General features: G+C 35.6%; 2 protein-coding genes across 2 annotated transcripts; one reads left to right on the top strand and one right to left on the bottom strand.

Moving 5' to 3' along the window:
- The first annotated feature begins 387 nt into the window (after positions 1-387).
- pou1f1 (POU class 1 homeobox 1) lies at positions 388-4,887 on the top strand. Its single transcript, XM_060877190.1, has 7 exons — positions 388-529; positions 2,166-2,315; positions 2,473-2,568; positions 3,191-3,436; positions 4,153-4,317; positions 4,522-4,582; positions 4,671-4,887. Exons 1-7 carry the CDS (start codon positions 388-390, stop codon positions 4,885-4,887), a joined length of 1,077 nt encoding a protein of 358 aa, XP_060733173.1.
- A 1,593-nt stretch (positions 4,888-6,480) lies between these two features.
- On the bottom strand, positions 6,481-16,574 carry chmp2ba (charged multivesicular body protein 2Ba). Its single transcript, XM_060877321.1, has 6 exons — positions 16,380-16,574; positions 12,514-12,605; positions 11,016-11,210; positions 9,416-9,518; positions 8,402-8,508; positions 6,481-8,025 (listed from the first exon to the last, which is right to left on the bottom strand). The coding sequence occupies exons 1-6, from the start codon at positions 16,411-16,413 to the stop codon at positions 7,912-7,914; spliced, it is 645 nt and encodes a 214-aa protein (XP_060733304.1). The 5' UTR covers positions 16,414-16,574; the 3' UTR covers positions 6,481-7,911.
- Positions 16,575-21,034: the final 4,460 nt, after the last annotated feature.

Raw genomic sequence — 21,034 nt, 5'->3', positions numbered from 1 at the left:
TTTCTCATATATATGAAAAGCAAGAAAACACCATCTAATCCTTTGTGCAGCATTTTATAATTGGCTGCCTTTGTACATCTGTAGCCTGTAAACAGTGGATTTGTGTAAGCAGTGACAGGCATTAACTGAAACCCTCATGGACAGTGGAAATAGGGGGTGGTGGTGTCAAGTTACCCCTTTTTGCCCTAATTACAGTGCCTTTGCTCTGGGAGGCTGTGGAGGCCTGGTGTAGCCCTGGGAAGGGCAGCATTAACATGGATGAGCAAAACTAAAGGAGAAGCTGGTATAAATACCTGTACAAGCCGTGCATGTGTCACACAGGTGGCCTGTTACTGGCAGTGTATTTGACCATAGAGACACAAAGAGGACAGAGACAGACAGAGAGACATGAGCTGCCAGGCCTTTAGCAGTACTGACTCTTTCAGCACGTTGAGCAGCGATTCAGCTGCTCTGCCTCTGCTTATGCACCACGCCGGACCTGCTGACTGCCTTCCCGTCACCAGCCACACCACCAACATCGTGCCTCCAGGTAACTGCACCACCATTCAGCAGACTCACCTAATTTAGCATAGACTGAAATAGAGGAAAGTACAGTGATGAGAGTCATGGCATCTGTCAGCACAATCTACTGGCAATTACAAGACCATTGCTGAGGACTGAGGTGTTCTATTGCCAGTTGATTTGTTTCTGGTCTACTGTAGGCAATGCTGCTGTCACTGTGCTTTAATTCACTCAATTAGCTGATAACATTTCTGCAAAGCAGCATTCACACAGCAGTCATCCACACTGACTGACCAGTACGCTGTCTAGAAATACTTTTGTGAAGACAAAGAAGCTTGTTATAAGTTGATCTCGGAGCAGGCAGAGGTATAGAGTCAGCTGTCTAAGAGAGAAAGTGATTATTGCTTGGTATGGGAGGTCACTGTTTTTCAATAGCACAAAGATTCTCCAGAATTAATGCGTATACATCTCTCTTAATCCCTCTCTGTCTTGCATTTAGATTGAAGTCATTATCTTTCTATCAACACCACAGACTATCCTATAGTATACTATATTTTACACATTCTTTTCATTTCCTCCCAGTTCCTGAAAGGTAAATGTATTTCAAATCTAAGCATAGAATTGAATGTCTGCTAGCACTGTTTAAATTTGTGAGAGAATATTGTTTGTGTGAGTATTAATTCAAATATTTTTACATTTACCCATACTATCTACTTTGGTTCCAATATTCCACTGGGGATTGTATAATATTTAATTTTCTTTGACAATGCAACAGCTGTACAGTTTAATGAAAATGGGCTTTGTTGTGTTTTTGTATGTGTGTATGTTAACATGTGGAGAATATGGACTGACAAACAGTAATTGATTTGAATAAGTAAAAATTAGAAGCTCAATGTGCACAGCTGCTGTTTTCACATGGCAATTACAGAACCAGACATGTTGTTTCTTTGACATGTTGATAGCTATATTAGCATTTGTTCTTTGCATCAGTGACTTGTATGTGAGACAGCTTTGATTAAATGTCCCTAAGAAGCTTACTGAACTGTGTGATGTTTTTCTCCCACTCATTGCTATACATAATAAATCCTAGCACTCAAGCACAATTGCTTAACAGTATAATGCACCACTTATGTTATTCCCACCAGCACACAATTATTCACCTGCCTTAGTTTGAATTCAGGTAGGTTACCCTGAACCTTTTGAAGAGGGCTGATTATCTAATAATGTATTGACAATTGCTGTCATGCTGATATATCATGTGGTGCACTGTCGACTGCAGACTAAAAGAACAAATAAGGAAGAGATGTCTTTATATAATTACGGATGTGAGGCTTAATTCAAGAACGCTTCAATCAAAGACTGCAGTTATCATAAAAAAAACTTCAGAGAAAACTGTCTGAACATGGAGGAATAAGCCTTATAACAACGCAAGAATCTCTGCTGGAGCTCTTTGGTACCAAAGGAACAACATGAAATAAAGACTGAGGAACTCAAACATGTATATATGTTCTGTTTTTAAACCAATAGTTGATTTTTCTAAGAGTGTCAAATCAATGTGAAGGCTTTATCTCAGCCCCAAGAATCCCTGAGGCACATCTGTCATTCTTTTTATCATTTTGTCCTTTGGATATAACTGATAAGATTACATGTGCTCCTCTCCACAGTTCCCTCAGGTCTGCCCCTGGTCCAGTCGTCCAAGCGCTCCCACATGCATCTGTCCACTTCTGCCCTGAGCAACGCCTCAGCTGGCCTACACTACTCCATGCCCCCATGTCACTATAGCAACCAGCAGACCACCTACGGCATGATGGCAGGTGTGTTGGGTCGCCTGGCTGTTCCCCTTCGTCTGCGTGCTCTTCAGAAGCCTTCATTCAAAGCATGAATCAGTGCTTTGAGTGATAGCAATCAATGCTACTCTTCGCGTGTGAGTGTGACTGTTTGATGATGACAGCATAGATTTTCTGTCCCCAGCACAGGAAATGCTCTCCGCCAGCATCTCTCAGACGCGCATCCTGCAGACCTGCAGCGTCCCACACAATATGGTCAATGGAGCCAACTCACTTCAAGGTACAGTCTTCAAAATAAAACATGAATCAGGACATTTATTTCTAGATGCTGCTACCTGCTAAGGTTGCTTTGTCAATCCGAAATAGATCTTTGAGATGTACCAAAAAAGAAATTCGGTGAAATTGCAGATGGGACAAACTCTTGAATTGCATGTTGTAGGAGCTGGATGGGGAAGTGTGTATATGCTGCCCCCTAGTGCTTACAGGGAGAATTGTTTTTATGGTAATGAGTAATATGACTATTTGTGAGTTTAATTCATACCACACTCAAAAACCTTAAACCTTATACTTAAAGAAGGCCAAAAGTCACTACTTAATCCCCAAAATATGAATTTTGCATAAAGCTTTATCTAGCATGATATTTAAAATTTCATAATAAACCAGGGTTTTTCTACTGTTATAACGGGTTAAAAAACAACCTACAACTGCAGCATTCATATCTCGCCACACGGGGGAAGCACGGTCCTATTTTTGTGCCAAATAGAAAACCCATTGGTACCAGTAAGGTTACAAATGACTTACAAGTAAAAATATGGTATATCTAGATCACGTACATTGTATAGCATTACAAGCACCAAATTTCCTTTTGTTAATGAATGTCTCTCACTTCATGTAATTCTAAGGTGCCTTGGCTCCATGTCTGTATAAGTTCCCTGAGCACAGTCTGGCAGGAGGTTCGTGCACTTTGTCCCACAGTTTCTCAGCACTGCCCCAGGCCCTTTTCACAGATGAGCCCACCTTGGGAGACATCAAACAGGAGCTGAGAAGGAAGAGTCGAGCCCCAGAGGAACCACCAGACATGAACTCACCCCAGATCCGTGAGCTCGAGAAGTTTGCCAATGACTTCAAACTACGTAGAATCAAACTCGGTCTGTCCCAGTCATTCTGTTGTTTATATATTCTCCAGAAAAATCCTCAAGGTCCTGCATATTATTTCTTTTTTGAGCATCTTCTGCATATTTGCCCCTTCACTGACTGTATGATTTTGAGATCCAATTTTAAACTATTACAAAAAGTGCAAACATACACTGATTATCAAATAGGCAACACACCACTTTAAAAGCTGAAAATTGTTATATTTTGTGTCAAGATTTATTTTATTTATTTCGTATGGCCCTTATTTAATAAGTATAACAATTTAAACCATTCATTCTGTTCAAATTTCACCTTAGCATATTTGAAATATTAACATACACATTAATATTTAGACACACAGATTTACACAACAATCATTTATTTTGTAGAATAATTCATGTGTTTTAATTATATGTGATCTAACAGACAGTTCATTTTTAGATTTTAATTAAATCACATATTGATTCACATGATCTCATATTTGTTTACCTGAATGCACAGGGCGCACAACATGGTGAATTGCACCCTTATATACGTTTCACATCTAATCACATTATTCACATAATAAACACCATTAAATTTCAAAGAATTTACCCTTGTTGGCATGAAACTCCAAAATTCATTCTGATGCAACCAGAAAAATGTGCAGGTTCAAGAGGGTGACCACAAAAATAACTTAGAAAATGTCAGAAGTCAAAATACAATGTCTAATATGATCCAAACCTTGCAGGTTACACTCAGACCAATGTTGGAGAGGCTCTAGCAGCTGTACATGGCTCTGAGTTCAGTCAGACCACCATCTGTCGTTTTGAAAACCTACAGCTCAGTTTCAAAAATGCTTGCAAGCTGAAGTCCATACTTGCCAAATGGTTAGATGAGGCTGAGCAGGCTGGTGGTGAGTGATCAACGAGAGCAGCTTACACTGAAACATGTAATTCATTATATTTCAGTATAGTTCTACTACTAGTTACTAATGTCTTAAAAGTTTAGGGTATATTCCATCACATATGGTGCTAAGTATTATCAAAAGGCAATTTCTAAAAAAATCAGGAATCATGCTCAGGTGTACTGTATATCTATCCTTCATTTCTCTCCACAGCACTATTTAATGACAAAATGGGACTTCAAGAACGCAAACGGAAGCGAAGAACTACTATCAGGTACAATTCATGTACAAGTGAATCTCTGACATCTCTTGCTTATTTCATTATGTCATAACAGAAATGTATTTTGAATTCACTTCCTCAGTCTAGGGGCAAAGGAGGCTCTGGAGAGGAATTTTGTGGAGAAGAGTAAACCATCCTCACAGGAAATTGTACGCATGGCAGAGGGACTTCATTTGGAGAAGGAGGTGGTGCGTGTTTGGTTCTGCAACCGCAGACAGAGGGAGAAAAGAGTCAAGACAAGTCTACACCACAGCTCTTTCATGCCCAAAGATACCATAGGAAGACATGATAGATTATGATATTGACGATGATGATGAATTGTTAAAAAGCTACTCTGCTCAGGCCCAGAACCTTTACCTCTTAACTCAGACAGTCAAAATAACTATGTGTCATAAAGAATTGAGCAATATCGTTTGAGATATTATAAAATAGTGCATACTGACATTGTTTAGGAAAAAAGAACTTCCTGATTTGTTAACAGGAGTGAATGTAATGATCTGCCTGTAAAGAAATGACCCATTTAAGGGGCATATACAAAGGACATATGCTGTAAATCATTAACATACAGGTGTGTTACAAGAATAATTTCACATCATGTTGCCTAATTGTGAGGATTTGAATGATTCATCTAAGTGTTTAACAAAACATTTTAATATAGTAAGTTATATAAATTAATATATTCAGGTCTGGGTTTTGCAGTAATTGCCCATTCAAACGTAATATATTGAATAAATCTACAAATAATGGAGCGATACCTTGATTTCTTATCCTAAAACCACTGTAACATAATAGAAACGGAATGACAATAAAAACACAATTAAGAGGGAAATGTAATGGTTACGTGAGTTAAAAACTCTCATTCTAGTCACACAGCCTTTCAGTAATTAAAAATAGATAAGAAGAATTAATGGCATTGTCTTGAATAATTAACTAAGGGATCAATTAATGGTAGTAAAAATAATAAAATGAAGTACTCAATTCACAGCAGTCATCCTAGAAGATCTAAAGAAAGCATGTGCGCGCACACACACACACACACACAAACACGCACACACAAACACACAATGTGTAGGGGGATGTACATGCCCCAAGTGTTGAGAGGTAGACAATAATTTACTCCTCCAGGTGTGTAGAGCAGTAGTATTAGCTCATCTCTGTCCCCAACGGGTTTTATTGTGGAATATTTATTGCAGTGTTCTACAATCCTGAGTGTATGAACACATTCAAAAGGACTTCCTCACCCGTATTCATGGAATATCATGATCTATACCATCAACATCCTGCCACTGCTTGCAATAAACAAAACATTACTTCTTTGAGTTATAGAGATGAATTTACAATTAATGGTGCAGTGTTTTTGGGAAAATCTAATCAGGTAACTATATATGCATACAGAATAATAAAAACAATAAGAAATGGCAGAAAGGGATTTGCTCCACAAGTCTATTCATCATAAAATGATTTATAAGCCATTATTTCACACACTGTTAAATTATTTAACTAATGGGTTCCCCTAGAAATTCAATTAAGCAAGGTCATGCTGCAAAAACCCATTAAGTCCTTATGTAAAAATTATATTTGCTTATCATTATGAACAATTAACTATAATTGAATGCAATTAAAAATAGTCTAAATGGACAACTTAGCACTTGTACATTGTATGCATTGCAATTTCTCAAAAAAACAACAAACAAACAAACACAAAATACACACATACAAAAAAAAAGAAAAGCCTTTAGGAAACATCGAATACACCACTAGGTGTTACATTTCATTTTTTATTCATTACAAAATCAAATGAATCCATAAAATTAAATTCACATTCCTTAAAAATCAGTTAAATTAAAATACACAAATTATCAATAAATTAAAACATACTAAGAATCCTAATGTAAAAAAGAAAAAGAAAGGTGGATAGATGTATTGCTTTTCCAAGTGGCACTAAAATTACCCCAGAGTTTAATGAGTTTTGCATACTTTACAATTCAAGTTGTACAATTCAGTAGACACAACATGATTTAAATGTAAATGTCCTTCAGCTAATGATGTATTCACTCATTAATATGAGAACCTCAGCAGTAACAGCGACTTCATTTCTGGCAATTTAAGCATGGCTTGTTTCTCTTATCTGTAGAAACGGCTCCAGCTTGACCATGACAGGGGAATTCTCAGGTCAGTAACAGACCATTTGCATAATTAGCCTGCACGTGTGGACTAACTTGTGATAATGACGCCTGAAACACAGCATTCTTCAGCAAATACTGGAGTACATAATTAACTGGAGCTGACACTACAGTTTTGTATTTCTTCAACACCTGGATGTCGCATTCAATTAAAGACCTCTTTGTGGATCTAATATAGAGCTAATTGAGTTACTGTTGCTGACAAGCCCACTTGAATATCCTCGTACATGCACATCTAAATTACAGTATGTATTATGTTAATTAGGACTATGCATCAAGTAGCCTTTCTAATTAATTCAGTAATGAAGACCATAATGCCATTCAATAAATAAACCATTTATCATAATGCCATTCAATAAATCTTTGCGCAAGATTTTTCAATGAACAAGACAAATGCTTACCAAATCCTTAGCCACTGCATATGAAAGCCACTCATTTCATTGTGACAAACAAAGCCTTAGCTGGAACATATTTTTCAAAAAACCTATCTCATAGCTGAAAAGTACCAGAACTTTAATTACCAGATATTACCAGAACGTTAATATTATGTACACTAAAACCATTACACCATACTTTTGGGACTGCAATCCATGTCCTTGGTTAAATGACATGAAGAGGAATTCAAGAAAAATGGGAGAGAACTCTGTGAACTTGGGGTAATATCCTGGGTGACACCAAGGCGCACCAACTCAGATAGGAGATGAATAGAACAGGAAATGCAGCTGGGAAATGCAGAAACTCTGATAAATATGTAGATTTACAGTAAGCTATCTAGTAAGAAGACTGAGCTTCAGGTGTGGTCTTTCTTCTAAACCTATATAACAACTCCATCTTGAAGCATAAAGGATTATGCAGTGCTGCACGACCATTAGAAGAAGCCTTAGATTTATAAAACTGGTTTAGAGAAGATTCTGAGACCTTCTTCACAAGACCATTCATATTCTCACCCCAACACCGCTTTGTCTTTAGATATCTACAGCAAATCCTACAAACCACATGGTCTTTACATTTTACATCACTGATTAGAAGCAGCCCTGTGGCCCTCTTTAACCACAGCTAGCAAAGTCATGTACACATGAGTGCTTTAGTATAAGCCCTTTGCTTTGGCTCTGAGAGCACAGGTGTAGAGTATAAAGAGGTTTAATCCATTCCCAGGGCTTTCAGCTGCCTCTCAATGTCCTCATCGGAAATGGTATCAGCTTTGGTCTTTGATGCGCCGGGAAGACTCTTTCCAGCTGAGGGGGCTCTCACCATCTGCACAACACCATTCAGCAAAATCACATCAGCTTAACAACCAACAACCATACAGCTGTTTGTCTGTGTCAGTCCTTCAGATTAATGTCTTAAGTTAGACAGACTTATCAAGAATAAATTCACATCATTTTTGAAAGAACTAACAAAGAGAAAGCTGAAGGAAAGGTGGTAATATATAGATTATATTTCAGCCCAAGGGAGCACATTATACATCTGTCTGAGTTGACAGAACTGTGTAAGCAAGAAACCAAAGGCAAAGCCAAAAGCCTCACATCTGTCTAAACTACCCAAAAACTATAAAGAACAACAAATGATACATATAAGACAGATGGAGAACAACTCAGAAATTAAGCTAGATTGCAAATGAGTCTCATACCTTTCCAGAAATTTCAATTCCAATTTCATCCAGCACCTGGTTCACAATGTCCTGAGATTCCTCTTCATCCCCTGACTCACTAAAGATTTCATCAAGTGTGTCATTGACTGGGGATTAAAAAAAAGAAAGATTATCAGTTTATTGTTCACTAAATATGAGACACTGTGTTATAGAGACACATTGTTATATCACTAAATTGGTAATAAATAACAACAAGAATAATCCTAAAGTAAACCTTAAATAATATATTTATTTATGCATTCATACATATTTTGGCGAACATATTTGCAGTATTCCTTTTACGCATTTTATTCTATTCTATTTATTTCTGCATTTCATCTATATGATAATTATGGAGTGTACAACCATACAGAGATGAGATATAAAAGGATTAATGTGTGTTTCTTGTAGAAGATAAATTTATGTTTATTTTTGTTTAGTGCCACAAAAAATAAAAAATTTAACTCATTCAATTTATCAGTGTGAAGTGCTGGCCAAAGAAACATGTTCTGCCAAACTACAACTCAAATACATTAACCCATTCATCAAGCTTTAATTTGTGTATATATTTAGACTTACACTTGAAATCAGATTTTAATATTTTTACTGAAAACAGCTAAACAGGTTTGCATAAAACTATAAGCAAAAGAGTAAAATTTCTAGATTAGCATTTTTTGTTGTATTGGTTCTGTTGTCTGTATGCAGCCATTAGTTGAGAATTCGAAGCATATGAATCATTGACTGACTTCTCGTTATCATAAGGGCTGCAGAAAAAAGAGGGGAGAAAATTATGTAGATAATTGAATAAATAATAGGGAAATCAATAATTAAGGGATTTAAATATATTAATTTAATTCATTTTTAGAACTACTTTGGATAGATATTACATATTTACTGATCAGTTTATCTAAATTTCTATTTTCACCTGGTATTATTTACATGTTTCTCCAGTATAAATGCATATATGTAGGTCTCTGTGAAATAGGGCCAACAAAACAATAATAATATTCTCACTCATATCTTCAGACATGCCCATTTTCAGGTTTTCTTTCTGGAAGTCGTGCATTGTCTGCAAAGTCTTCTTTGGGTCCATTTTTTTATTGACAGCCTGCATAGTCTGCAAAGATAAACAGAGTGGGAGCTATGAGTTAGATTCAGAGAAACATACAGTAGTAAGGTAGCATATGACATGTATGGATAAAACATTATAATCACAGGCAGGATCCAGCAGGGATGAATACATTTTGAATGTAGCTCAGCATATATCTTGCTGTAAGTACAGCACAAATAAAACAGGTTGAGCTGATAGCAGACTTTTTTAAAGGCCCTATGGGGGTTCAGCAGAATAACACTGCAGATAAAACAGGAAAAGCCCCATTTGATTATAGAGAATTATTTACACAAATCATCTCTGTCACATCCTCATTACAGGCCATGTCTTTGACAGGAGCTTCCACAAAGCCTTCACTATGACACTACAAATCCCAGGACAATCCCAGGACAATCAACAATCTGGGAAGTAAATATTAATAGATTCCTTCCTGATACAGAAAAGATGGTGTCTGAAACAGTCTGTGTGAATGTCTGATACAGTGTGCGAGGCTGTGTTGTCTAGTTTAACAATAAATGAGCAGTAAAAACACCTACTAAATTCAATTAACTTTTAATTCCTTCTTCTTCTTCTTCTTCTTCTTCTTCTTATTATTATTATTATTATTATTATTATTATTATTATCATTATTATTATTAAATATATGATAATTTATATAAATACATGAATTATAAAATATTATATACTGTATATTATTACTGATCATGCCTAAGGTTTCATCATGAGTCATTATAATTTTATTTAGTTCATTTAAATAATAAGACTGATAAGTCCAAACATTCATATTAACTCTAAACTAATTCAATACACAAATTTCCCTTCAATAGACTAAATTATTTGTGAAACATATGTTAATTTACAAAATGTGAATTTAAATTTAATTTCAAATAATTTATTAAACATTTAAATAATTAATATGCACTAGTCTTGCAAAATTTAATCTCTAATGGTTCAATATAAATCCGTAACCAACAAAACAGAAGCATATATAATGATAATGATATAAGAGTCCTATATCAGTATTCCAAGCTCAGGTATTCAGATGATTATTGCCCTCTTATAAGACTTGTATTGTATTTTTTCAATGTAAATGCTCAAGGCTTAAACTAGTAATTTAGTCCACGTCATCCAGGGGGCAGTGGCTCACCTCACTTTGGCCTGCCAGCTCACTTCCAAGATCCGGCAACAAGATTTTGCAATGCAGCAATTTAACAGACGCTATTGTAACTGGAATTACCACAGCTCCTAGCTGTTCTGATCCTTTTTTGCCTGTCTGTTTGTAGCACTGTATCAGGAATGGTTCATTTGCATGCCTGCTGCCTCAGCTCCTCCAGAGACCAACAGTAATCACACCTGCTTATGCATTCTTTTGAAGCTCGGGATCTGCTGTGCATTGGGCTTCTGTTTTTGCAGCCTTCTTAAAGTTTTCCCACCAACACTGCTCATTAAGGATCGTTCCTATACTTAGGGATATCTAGTGGCACCAAAACGCAACAGCTTTACCTTGGCTGTGTTAGACATAGCTCCAGCCATTTTCATTTGAGAATTCATGACCTTCGTCTGCGTGGACATAGAGGTCACTTTAGAGCTCACAGCATAAGTTCGGTTCTTCTGCTTTCTCAGTTGGACCAGCTGCTTGGCCAGTATCTTGCAGGCATCTCGGTTTCCAGCCTTGGCCATTTTCTTAATTTCCATTTCCTGTTGATAAAAAATAGGTCAAATACATTAAATTGTGGAAGCTGATGAAACAAGCTTATGACTTGTTTAGATTATCAAGTAAGCATCTCTTAGTAAGTGAATAAAAGCAGAGTATTAGGGCTATGGGACTTTAGCCATTAGTCAAATGCTCTATTGCAGAGTGCAGGTACAGTATATACAGTACACAGCTCTGCCCTACAACACCAACACACTCTCAGTTTACTGTATAGGGTATATAAGAGATCTTTTTGGCAGGTGGGAGTTTGGCCAGACTTTCAAGGGTTTTTAAAGTGCTGAAAATCTCAGTGTAGAGTGAAACATGTGTTTGCCATCTCACAATCTCCTTCAAAAAATGATGGCTTGAAGGCAGCATTGATAAATAAAAAATGTTCCTTTAAAAACTGTGCCGTATGTATACATCATGACAGATGATTCACTAGGCTAGTGTGACACTACCTGTCTGAAATGGGGGAATGTTTGCTGCTGAACTGACTGCTGATGAGAATCTGCGTCTGTTGTGGTGATTATTAATATTGTTTGGTGAAGTGAAATGGGAGCAGTGGAATACAACAAATTAGGAATGTTTTATTGCTGTGTCAGCCACTAGGCAGTGCTTAAGTGAAAGCTGGAGCAAAAGTGACAGACTGATGTCTAAAGCAGAACAGCTTCCTGCTTACAGTCTGACAGTAGATCCAACATCGTAAGCCACGGTAGGTTAGCTGTACTGCATTGCAGACTATGCCAAATGACAAGATATTATTATTTAATATATTGTCAGGGCCTACAGATAAATCAATGCTCCACAAGTCCTTTATTTGCAAATACACAATAATGCTTCCTTTGCTATTGTAAACTTCAGCAAAAAAATCTCTAAACTTTGTACAGTTGTACAGTAGGTACTTACCATGGAGCATTTTCTTAACCAGAATAAAAAATAATTATATGATTACAGGAACCACTTGGGAACCAATTGTATTCATATTTCTATGTTTACAAAAAAGCCACAGAGGTTTCTTTAAATGAGTAAACCATGGTAAAATCAAAAGGAAATACATTATATAGAGATTATAATGCAGACAGCCTCCAAGAGCACTCTCTTTCTCCTCAGTTCTCATGTGTTTTAGCAAGTATATCACACCTATCTAATTTACTTTTTCCTGAAGCTTTAACACACAATTTAATTTTAGGTTTGGAGCAATTAATCACAATCGGAACAGACCACAATTAAGTAAAATTACTGAGAGCGCTCTGTATAGTCATGAATGTTTTGCATGGATCCATGCCGTTTTTTTATTCCACTTACCATTTGCTTCTCCTGTTTTTCCAAAGCAGCACGGTCTCTGCTGATTTGTCTCTGTGTGCCTCTAAGCTCTTTAGTCTGCTCTTTGATGATATCTATTGCAGAAAAAGATGAGGAGGAACATGCAAAAAATTTGCCTTGAAAATCCAGTTATAGTTCATTGAGCTGAAACTCTGAGACCGTCTTTGACTGGGGACCACTATGTAGGCCACTAAACCAATTCCAAACACAGTGCAATACTGACAGAAAATTCATTGTAGAAATGCTGTCTATCTATCCAACTATCCATCCATCCATCTCTCTCTGTGTGTGTTTAAAATAACTATAAAATATAATCAAGTGTTTTATGAAATCAAACTGTAAAAAAACATCCTAAAAATGCAATGCTTTGATTTTCTAATCAATCAAAAGATTAAAATACATCGTATTTCTGGCCATACTAAAATAAATTAATTCAGTTTTTGTCATTATTTACAGTTAACAAATAACAGTAAACATTTTCCCTAAATAAAAATGTAACTAAATTGGAGATTACAACATGCTCAAAAGACTGTTGTACACAACTGCTCAATGATTCAACCTAATATAAAATGAGTAATTAGTTGTGATCACATGGGAAAGCCATATTATTATTGTATTGCTTTAGTTCTACTGAGACATGGTCTTTCTATTATTAGATCTACATTTTATGGAGACATCAGACCATGACAGTCCATCTCTGATTCAGATTGGTTCTCTCCATAGAGAAATCTTTTTTAAAAGAGATTATCTGCTGCTTCAACTCATCAAAAAGCTATTTTAAAAAGGTGAACTTTGTCATTGCTTGGCTAAATAAACATACACGATTCAACAGATGGCAAAATTTATAAGAATTCCAAAGTCTTCTGTAGCATGTAACATTTATTTAGTCTGATTTATTTAATTGGTGATAAAGGCAAATAAACCAGCAAAAAGTTTGTTCTGTAATACTATAACAAATCACTTCCAAAAGCAGGGCATTCTCCCAGGGCAACAGACATTTTTTCCTAAAGAGTTTATCATTTAACCACATCTTTAACTAGAATAGCTTCTCACCACTTAAACACGTGATTACTTATTTGAATGGTGACCACAATTCATACTTGTGATCCAACATCAACTTGGGTTATAATTGCAGAAACACTGTATCAGGGTCCAGTATAAAAATCATGTCATACACAAAAATGTCTGATATTAAAAAATAAAATAAAAAGTAAATTAACAAACTGAATGGCTGCAAACTAACTGCAACAACACATAATTTTTTTAGAAATAAGCCCATTTATCCCATAAGACTGCTTAATCATAATGTTGCCTTAAGTAAAAGCATTTATATGAGACAGGGGAAAAGCAAGACATGAATCAAGTATGTGATGGGTTTGTCTAGAGGCAAACTAGACATTTTTATTTCATACATTTTTATATTGTAAAAGTTAACCTCCATCCACCGTTTAACAGACATTCGTGCTCACACACTTCAGGCACCAGGAAAGGGAGCTCAATGCCTGCAGGGATATTACGGTCCGACACGCACACTTCTCATGAATGACAATAATATCATGAGAGAAGTTCCTCTGCAGGGCAGGTAAAACATAAAAAAAAATGCCATGAAGAAAAGAAGAAAAGAGGAAAAAAGAAAAGACAGAAAAGAAAAGAAAAGAAAAGAAAAGAAAAGAAAAGAAAAGAAAAGAGAAAATTGGATAAATAAACGAATAAATACATTTTAAAAAATAAAGATAAATATATCCAATAAAATATAAAATGCAATCAAAACATTCTTATTGGATACATAAATAAAAAGAAATATAATAATGTTAACCAACTGTTCTTCTTAATACGCCAACATATTGCCCAAAAAATAGCAAACTAACTGTTAACGACTTTAACGTGTTACGTAAAAGATGACGTATATTGACACGTATTAGAGGGTGGGATGTCGTACACGCAAGTCTGGGACAAAACCATGTCATCTCAAAGTAAGGTAGAGGATTGGTACACTGGCACCGCACTAACACAGGGTTAATACTGGGTTAACATGGCACTAAAGATGATTCAACTGGCACTTGAACCTGAGAAATACACCACGGAAAAGCAATGGCAGAGGAATACAGCCAACATGTAAGTTTAAATTATTATTGATACTTTTGTACTTTTGTATTATGGATGTAAACATTTTTTACTTATAACAGTGATCTGTTAAATCTTTCAAAAGACTAATCATAAATTATTCCATTAAAGGTTTACATTACATGAAATATGGTGAAGCGTAAGTAGTTTTTCATATCTGTTATTATTTAGCACAGATACAACAAACATATAGGAAATACACAATAAAAGTCTAAACCGTATAGCCTATATATATATATATATATATATATATATATATATATATATATATATATATATATATATGTATATATATATATATATATATATACACACACACTTTTGAAGACACGGTAATAACAGGGATCAATTATTACGGATTAGATGAAAGTATTTGAATGGGAGCCAAAAGAAGGTGTCTAAAAGGCATTTTTGGCAAAACTGCAAATATCTGCAATATAAAGAAAATGGTACATAAAAATACAGTCTGCTTCATTGGACTATGCTATAATGATATACTATGCTATATGATATGATGCTGATTTAACACAACTGTTTGGAAAATAAATTAGAGAAAGAAATTAGCTATAAAATCATTGAATAACATAGCCATGAACTAAACACTTAGTCTGGCACGATCAAGCATTAAGAGCAGGATCCCTCCGACTAAACCGCTTTTTGATGTAGCTCATTAAACAGAGTCAATACATTAAATGGCTTGTTAATACAGGTACCCTGAATAATCCCCAAAAACTGCACACTTCACCTCAGTCAAGTGCAGTGTGCTGAGATATATATGCAGACATTACAGTAATTCAGTTCAAATATATCTGCTATGAGTTAGCATAGATACAACAAGGAAATAAATAAAGGAACAATAAAGGGAATATGTAAAGCCTGGAAATATATATATATATATATACACACACACACACTTTTGGAGCCATTTTTCTGAAATACTTCAAAATAAATTATGAAGGATTAGTTGAAGGTTATCTAAATGAATAAAATTCATTTAGATATTACAGCAGAATAGTTGTAATACTGGTAAGAGTATTTTCAACAAAAAAGGTGCAATATACAATAAAATATACATATACATACATATAATATATAAAATATATGTAATATATAAAAATATATATAATAAATATATATACATATAAAATATATAAATACAGCTAACTTCAACTAGTCTAGTGCATGAACTGAAAGTAAGATGATTTACCACTGTAAGAAAAAGAAATGTTTTGGATTTAAAAGCCATGAACTAACCACTTATTCTGGCTCCAACAAGCAGTAAGAGCAGGACCGCTCTGACTAAACCAGGTACCTTGAATTTCACTTGAATATTGTAAGCCTTACTGCAGTCAAGTTCAGTGGTATGTTATATACACAGACTAAGTGAGACATTAGTGGTCAGGTGAGATTTTTTAAATTCTGTATATTGTTATACAGCACTGCAAAATATACTAATTAGCATTACCCAGTATATATTTTATCAGTTAGCATTATTATTATTATTATTATTATTAGTAGTAGTAGTAGTAGTAAATTAATTTATAAGAAACATTAATTAGTTATTATTAATAGTAGTAGTATGATTATGATTATTATTGCTAACATTCTAAACATACTGCTGTTTCATCACAAAGAGTAGAATTGAATTGTGACAGCCCTCAAGTAGATGCAAGATGCCAAATTACAAAGAATAAATTAAAAAAAATCAGAAAAAAGTAACTTACCGTCAACAGTCTTCTTTCTAAAAATAGACGCCATGACGACTCGATGGACGTTTAAAACTAAATTATAACTAAGATTTAATTGAGTGTAGGATCTCAGCCCGGCTGTCTGACTACACAAAAGTCCTGATTTCCTTGTTTGTTATCTCTAAAGCGAGCTGACTTTCCATACACATGACTGCACTGAGGCAGCGCGCCTCTGACGTCACAGCGGAGCTCAACCGAAATTCCTGCTACGCGCTCTAGACGGCGCTGTTTACAGCTGACTGAAGGGGCGGAGCTCTCTAATGCACAGCGTTGCCAGATTCGCCTTTTTTTTTCTGTGAGTTGAAATAAACTTTATAACGAAAATTGAAGGGTGGCTTTTTTAATGACTACTTTAAATATTCAGCACTTCCGTTAAAACAACTTGGATTACAATCAGTAAAAATGTGAAATTGTCATATGAATTCATATAGATGTTAGTTGTAAATGCCTGGTGACTTTATCACCTGCGATTTAACACACATTATTTAATTAATTAATAATTGTTCTAATTGATACAGCTGTTATATTGTGTACATCCAGAAATGTTGTACATGAACAATTGTAATTAATATTTTACGACTAATCAATTATTAATTATTTCTCTATAACATCTAACAATTATTTGTTTTTAGAATGGCATGGCTGTAGATAAAGTTAAATATCTTAGGCTTGTTTTGTGCAGGTTTTAAGCAGACAGGCTGACGCAAGGTTCCTGTTTTCCTGAATCTGGCAACCCTACTTGCAGCACATAGGCCACGCACTGAGTGCATATAGAGCTCTGCAGTCTTGCCAGTCTTATAATAAAGAGTTGGAATGTGGCTGTACTATTTCTCCAGAAGCGCACTGATATTCTTTTAAATATTGTAGCCTCTCTGTGTTTCTGGTCTGTTATGAATGAACACATAATTACCAAGCATAAGAATGCCTGCATCAGACACCCTTCTCCCTTAATTCCCCAATTTTCTTTGTTTCTTTCCAAAGAATGTCACGATCTTAATACAATCTAATTACAGATGACTTCACAGAAAATGTATTTAACCATGCTTTGACGTAAATGTCTTGATCGGTTTGGCTATTCCCTCTATTTTGCACAATTTGATCAACCATAGAGAGATGAAAAAAGCAAACCCAGAAAATGAGGGTTAGGGGATTAGTGAACCTGAGCAAAACCCTGGAAGCCATAAAGACGAGAAGAAGAGGGAATCACAGGGTGACTTTGTGAGGGACCGTGTATGAGTTGCCCCCAGCAGTTTACAGCCCCTCTCTATGAAATACATTGTCCATCCTGGAGCAGTATTCTTGTTAAGGTTATTAGGGGGATGTTTTTGTACAATCAGCATGGTTGGCAACAGGGACTGGCACTAAATGTTCTCATAATGATAATAAGCCCACTGGTGATCAATCTTGCCCCAAGCACACAGACCAATTGTACAATCTAATAATGAGACAAAACCACAATTTCCTTTGCCACTGAAGGGTGTCTTCGGAGTATATTAAAATCTAGATCACATATTGAAGTGAATGTATTTGGTACATTTGTAGTGAAGTCCCACAGAGGCACTTCTGAAACAATGATCTCTCTTTCTCTGTTCATGGCATTGCCCAAGGCTAATAGACACACAGTGTTAATGAGCTAACTATGCAGCCAGACAGATAAATAAGACATTTCAACTGTGAAATTAGATCTTCATACTGTTTCCTCTATAGAACCAGAATTTTAGTATCTGGGAAATTAAACATCTTTTTTTAAAAAAACATCATATATATGTTTCTTCCCTTTTATATTACATTGAGATTATATCACTGATAAATGTTCAGACATTTAGCATGCAGCAACAAGGTTTGTTCCATTTGTACAAATTAGCCTGGCATTGTATGAATACTGAATTTGTGGAATATTGTTTTTAAGACACAGCTGTACAGAAGGCTCATGGTGGTCATAACACAGATCATGCATTCATTGTGGTCTCAGAATATGACATGACAGCATTCAAAAAGGGATAGTGGAATCTGGGTCCCATCATGCTGATTTAGTGGCCACATCTTTGCAGTGATGAATGTGTTGTGCTTGAGCACACTGGACAAGAGGAATGGGAGCTCATATATCGAGTGACTGCCTTTGCTCCATCTGCCCCTGGGAAGAATATGGCTCAGGACTGTCCCACACCATACCACACGGAAATACCGAGGGACCATGGGTAATGAGAGATTATCACCCCTGTTGGGTTGCAGTTGTGCATGCACACACATGCACACACACACACACATGCGTGTACACACCCACACACACACACACACACACATGCGTGTACACACCCACACACACACACACACACACACACACACACACTCATTCAGTTTTAGAAACCACCACCCATAACTGACCCAGTAATTAATCAGTCATGTATAAATATGTCTCACATGGATAACATTACCAAGATTTTTTAAATGTGTTTCCTGGCAAAAGAATTTTCTTCAATTACAGTGTACCATCCAACGGCTATGTTCGACCTCCTCTCCTCAATTCCACAACTGATAGTGTAGTTCAGATAAGTTAGGGCCCATTATGTAGGGTACAAATTTGTAATTGCCAGGTCTTCCCTGTATTTCCGTTACTGTAGCCTCAGGGTTAAGGAGAAGCCAGAATTATTCAACTGTAGCAAATGAATAGTATTTGCATGGGGAATTAGAACCATTAGAGTTAGAAGGGCAAAGAGAGGAGAAGTCCTTCAGACAGGGACACTGGGAGATTCCAGACAGACATAGCTTGTGTCTATGCACACTAAGACGTGCCCTATATACCGCCCATGTAAATGCAGTGACATTGGCATAGCACAGAAAAATTCAATTCATCCTCTCTTAATCTCTCACATTGCTGTCACAGCAGAAAAAGTAGATTGTATCTTTTGGCATCATTTTAATTCATTTCCAAGAAAAAAATAGACATTAAATGACTGGTGACTACTGAACACATGCAGACTCTGTGGTTAACTAAAAGGTAACCAGGCCAAACTATAACCAGTCTAAAATAAAATAAATTCATAAAGGCAAGAAATAAAGAAAAAAGAATTTGCATTTAATATTCTCTTCTAACTGAGCTCATTGTTTGGCATTTCTATATTTTCTTTGGCATGCAAAGGACTAAAGAGTTTTGCTATCTCTTTGTATAAGGTCTATATTCCATATCAGCTCATTTATTCCATATCAGCTTATTATTACATTTTTTGAAATAATGACATTTACAACAAAAAAATACAAAAATGCTTAATTATCCGATGCTCATGCAAGGACCCTGCTTAAGATGGTCTTGATATAAATGTGAATCAATTTTAAATGGAAGAATTTGAAGTGAACAAAATTGAAGTAACAAAAAAAGCTTTGATGCTTGGCCTTACTCTATGACAATTATATCAACTGAAATGAGCTTCCTTTTAAGAGCCACTCATGCAATTAAAAATCAAATTCAGTGTTGGGATGATAATATAATTGCTGAAACAGTAGGATAATTAAGTGTATGAAAAATACCTCTGTGTGAGGACATGCTTGGTGATTGTTCTATACAAATACATTTGTCCTGGAAACAGGATTTTGAATTTTACCAAGATAGAATGTTCTTTGAGGGAACCATTGACATTTTGCACTCAATTAAACCTTTAGTTACACAAATGTATAAATAAATAAATAAATAAATAAATAAATAAATAAATAAATAAATAAATAAAGGCAATCATCACTGGAGAATTGATATATGCAATTGCTTCTTTTCTCACACAGCTTCTACACAGAACTACATTTCATGGAATTTCATATAATCATGCCATTGATGCTGCTTCTGTAAGTGTGCTGGCAGTGCAATCAAAAAATCTGAGCACCTAATTTTCTAACAAATAAAAGAATTTCCTTAGAAAATTCATGCTTGAAATGTTTGATTGTTCACGCTTAACTGTATAAAGTCTTAGGCTATTATTTATCTTAAAGCATATTTTAGCAATGACTATGAATTATTCAGTATCTATGACAAAAGTAATAGGAACCACCCCCCCAGCCCCAGCCTTTTTGCTGGTATAACAGCCTTCATGCCTTGGAAGGCTATCAACTGGATTTTAGTGTGTGGCTGTGCGGATATGCCAAATAATATACAAGAGCATTGTTGAGGTCCGGTAGTAATGTTGGGTGATAAGGCATTGCAGGCAGTCAGATTTCTAACTCATCAATTGTTCCTAGTGGGGTTGAGTTCATAGATCTCTGTGTGTCATTCTTTTCTCCAGACCTTGCTAAAACATGTCCTTGTGAGCCTTGCTTAGTGCATAGTGGCATTGTAACGCTGGAACATGTTTGACACCTTAGATCAGGTGGAGGGAAATTGTTATGATATAGCATGCAAAGACATTCTCAGTTTGGATAAGCTCCACACATGGCTGTGATTGTCAGGTGTTCACAGACAATGTTTCTAGTGAGTTTAGAGGGATAATAAAACTAACACAAAGCAAAAAAATAAATGTATAATAATGTAATTTGTGGGAAAAACAATATATGTGCAAAACAACTGCATACATTATTTAACTTATCTTACTTAGGGATTATAGTGACTAATATTTTAGCATCATAAAGTCTATATTTCTTTTTTCCCC

Source organism: Tachysurus vachellii, chromosome 8 (genome assembly GCF_030014155.1).
Source record: "Tachysurus vachellii isolate PV-2020 chromosome 8, HZAU_Pvac_v1, whole genome shotgun sequence".
Lineage (NCBI taxonomy): Eukaryota > Metazoa > Chordata > Actinopteri > Siluriformes > Bagridae > Tachysurus > Tachysurus vachellii.
This window is presented reverse-complemented; position numbering and strand designations above follow the sequence as displayed.

Bases quoted from the DNA above. Each gene is read 5' to 3' on its own strand.
- chmp2ba (XM_060877321.1), bottom strand. From the start codon at position 16,413: ATGGCGTCTATTTTTAGAAAGAAGACTGTTGACG. The intron at 12,606-16,379 runs GTAAGTTACTTT...TTTCTGCAATAG, and splicing joins TAGAAAGAAGACTGTTGACG to ATATCATCAAAGAGCAGACT. The intron at 8,509-9,415 runs GTGAGAATATTA...TTTAATCCCCAG, and splicing joins GGGCATGTCTGAAGATATGA to TCAATGACACACTTGATGAA.
- pou1f1 (XM_060877190.1), top strand. From the start codon at position 388: ATGAGCTGCCAGGCCTTTAGCAGTACTGACTCTTTCAGCACGTTGAGC. The intron at 530-2,165 runs GTAACTGCACCA...TCCTCTCCACAG, and splicing joins CACCAACATCGTGCCTCCAG to TTCCCTCAGGTCTGCCCCTG. The intron at 4,583-4,670 runs GTACAATTCATG...TCACTTCCTCAG, and splicing joins AAGCGAAGAACTACTATCAG to TCTAGGGGCAAAGGAGGCTC.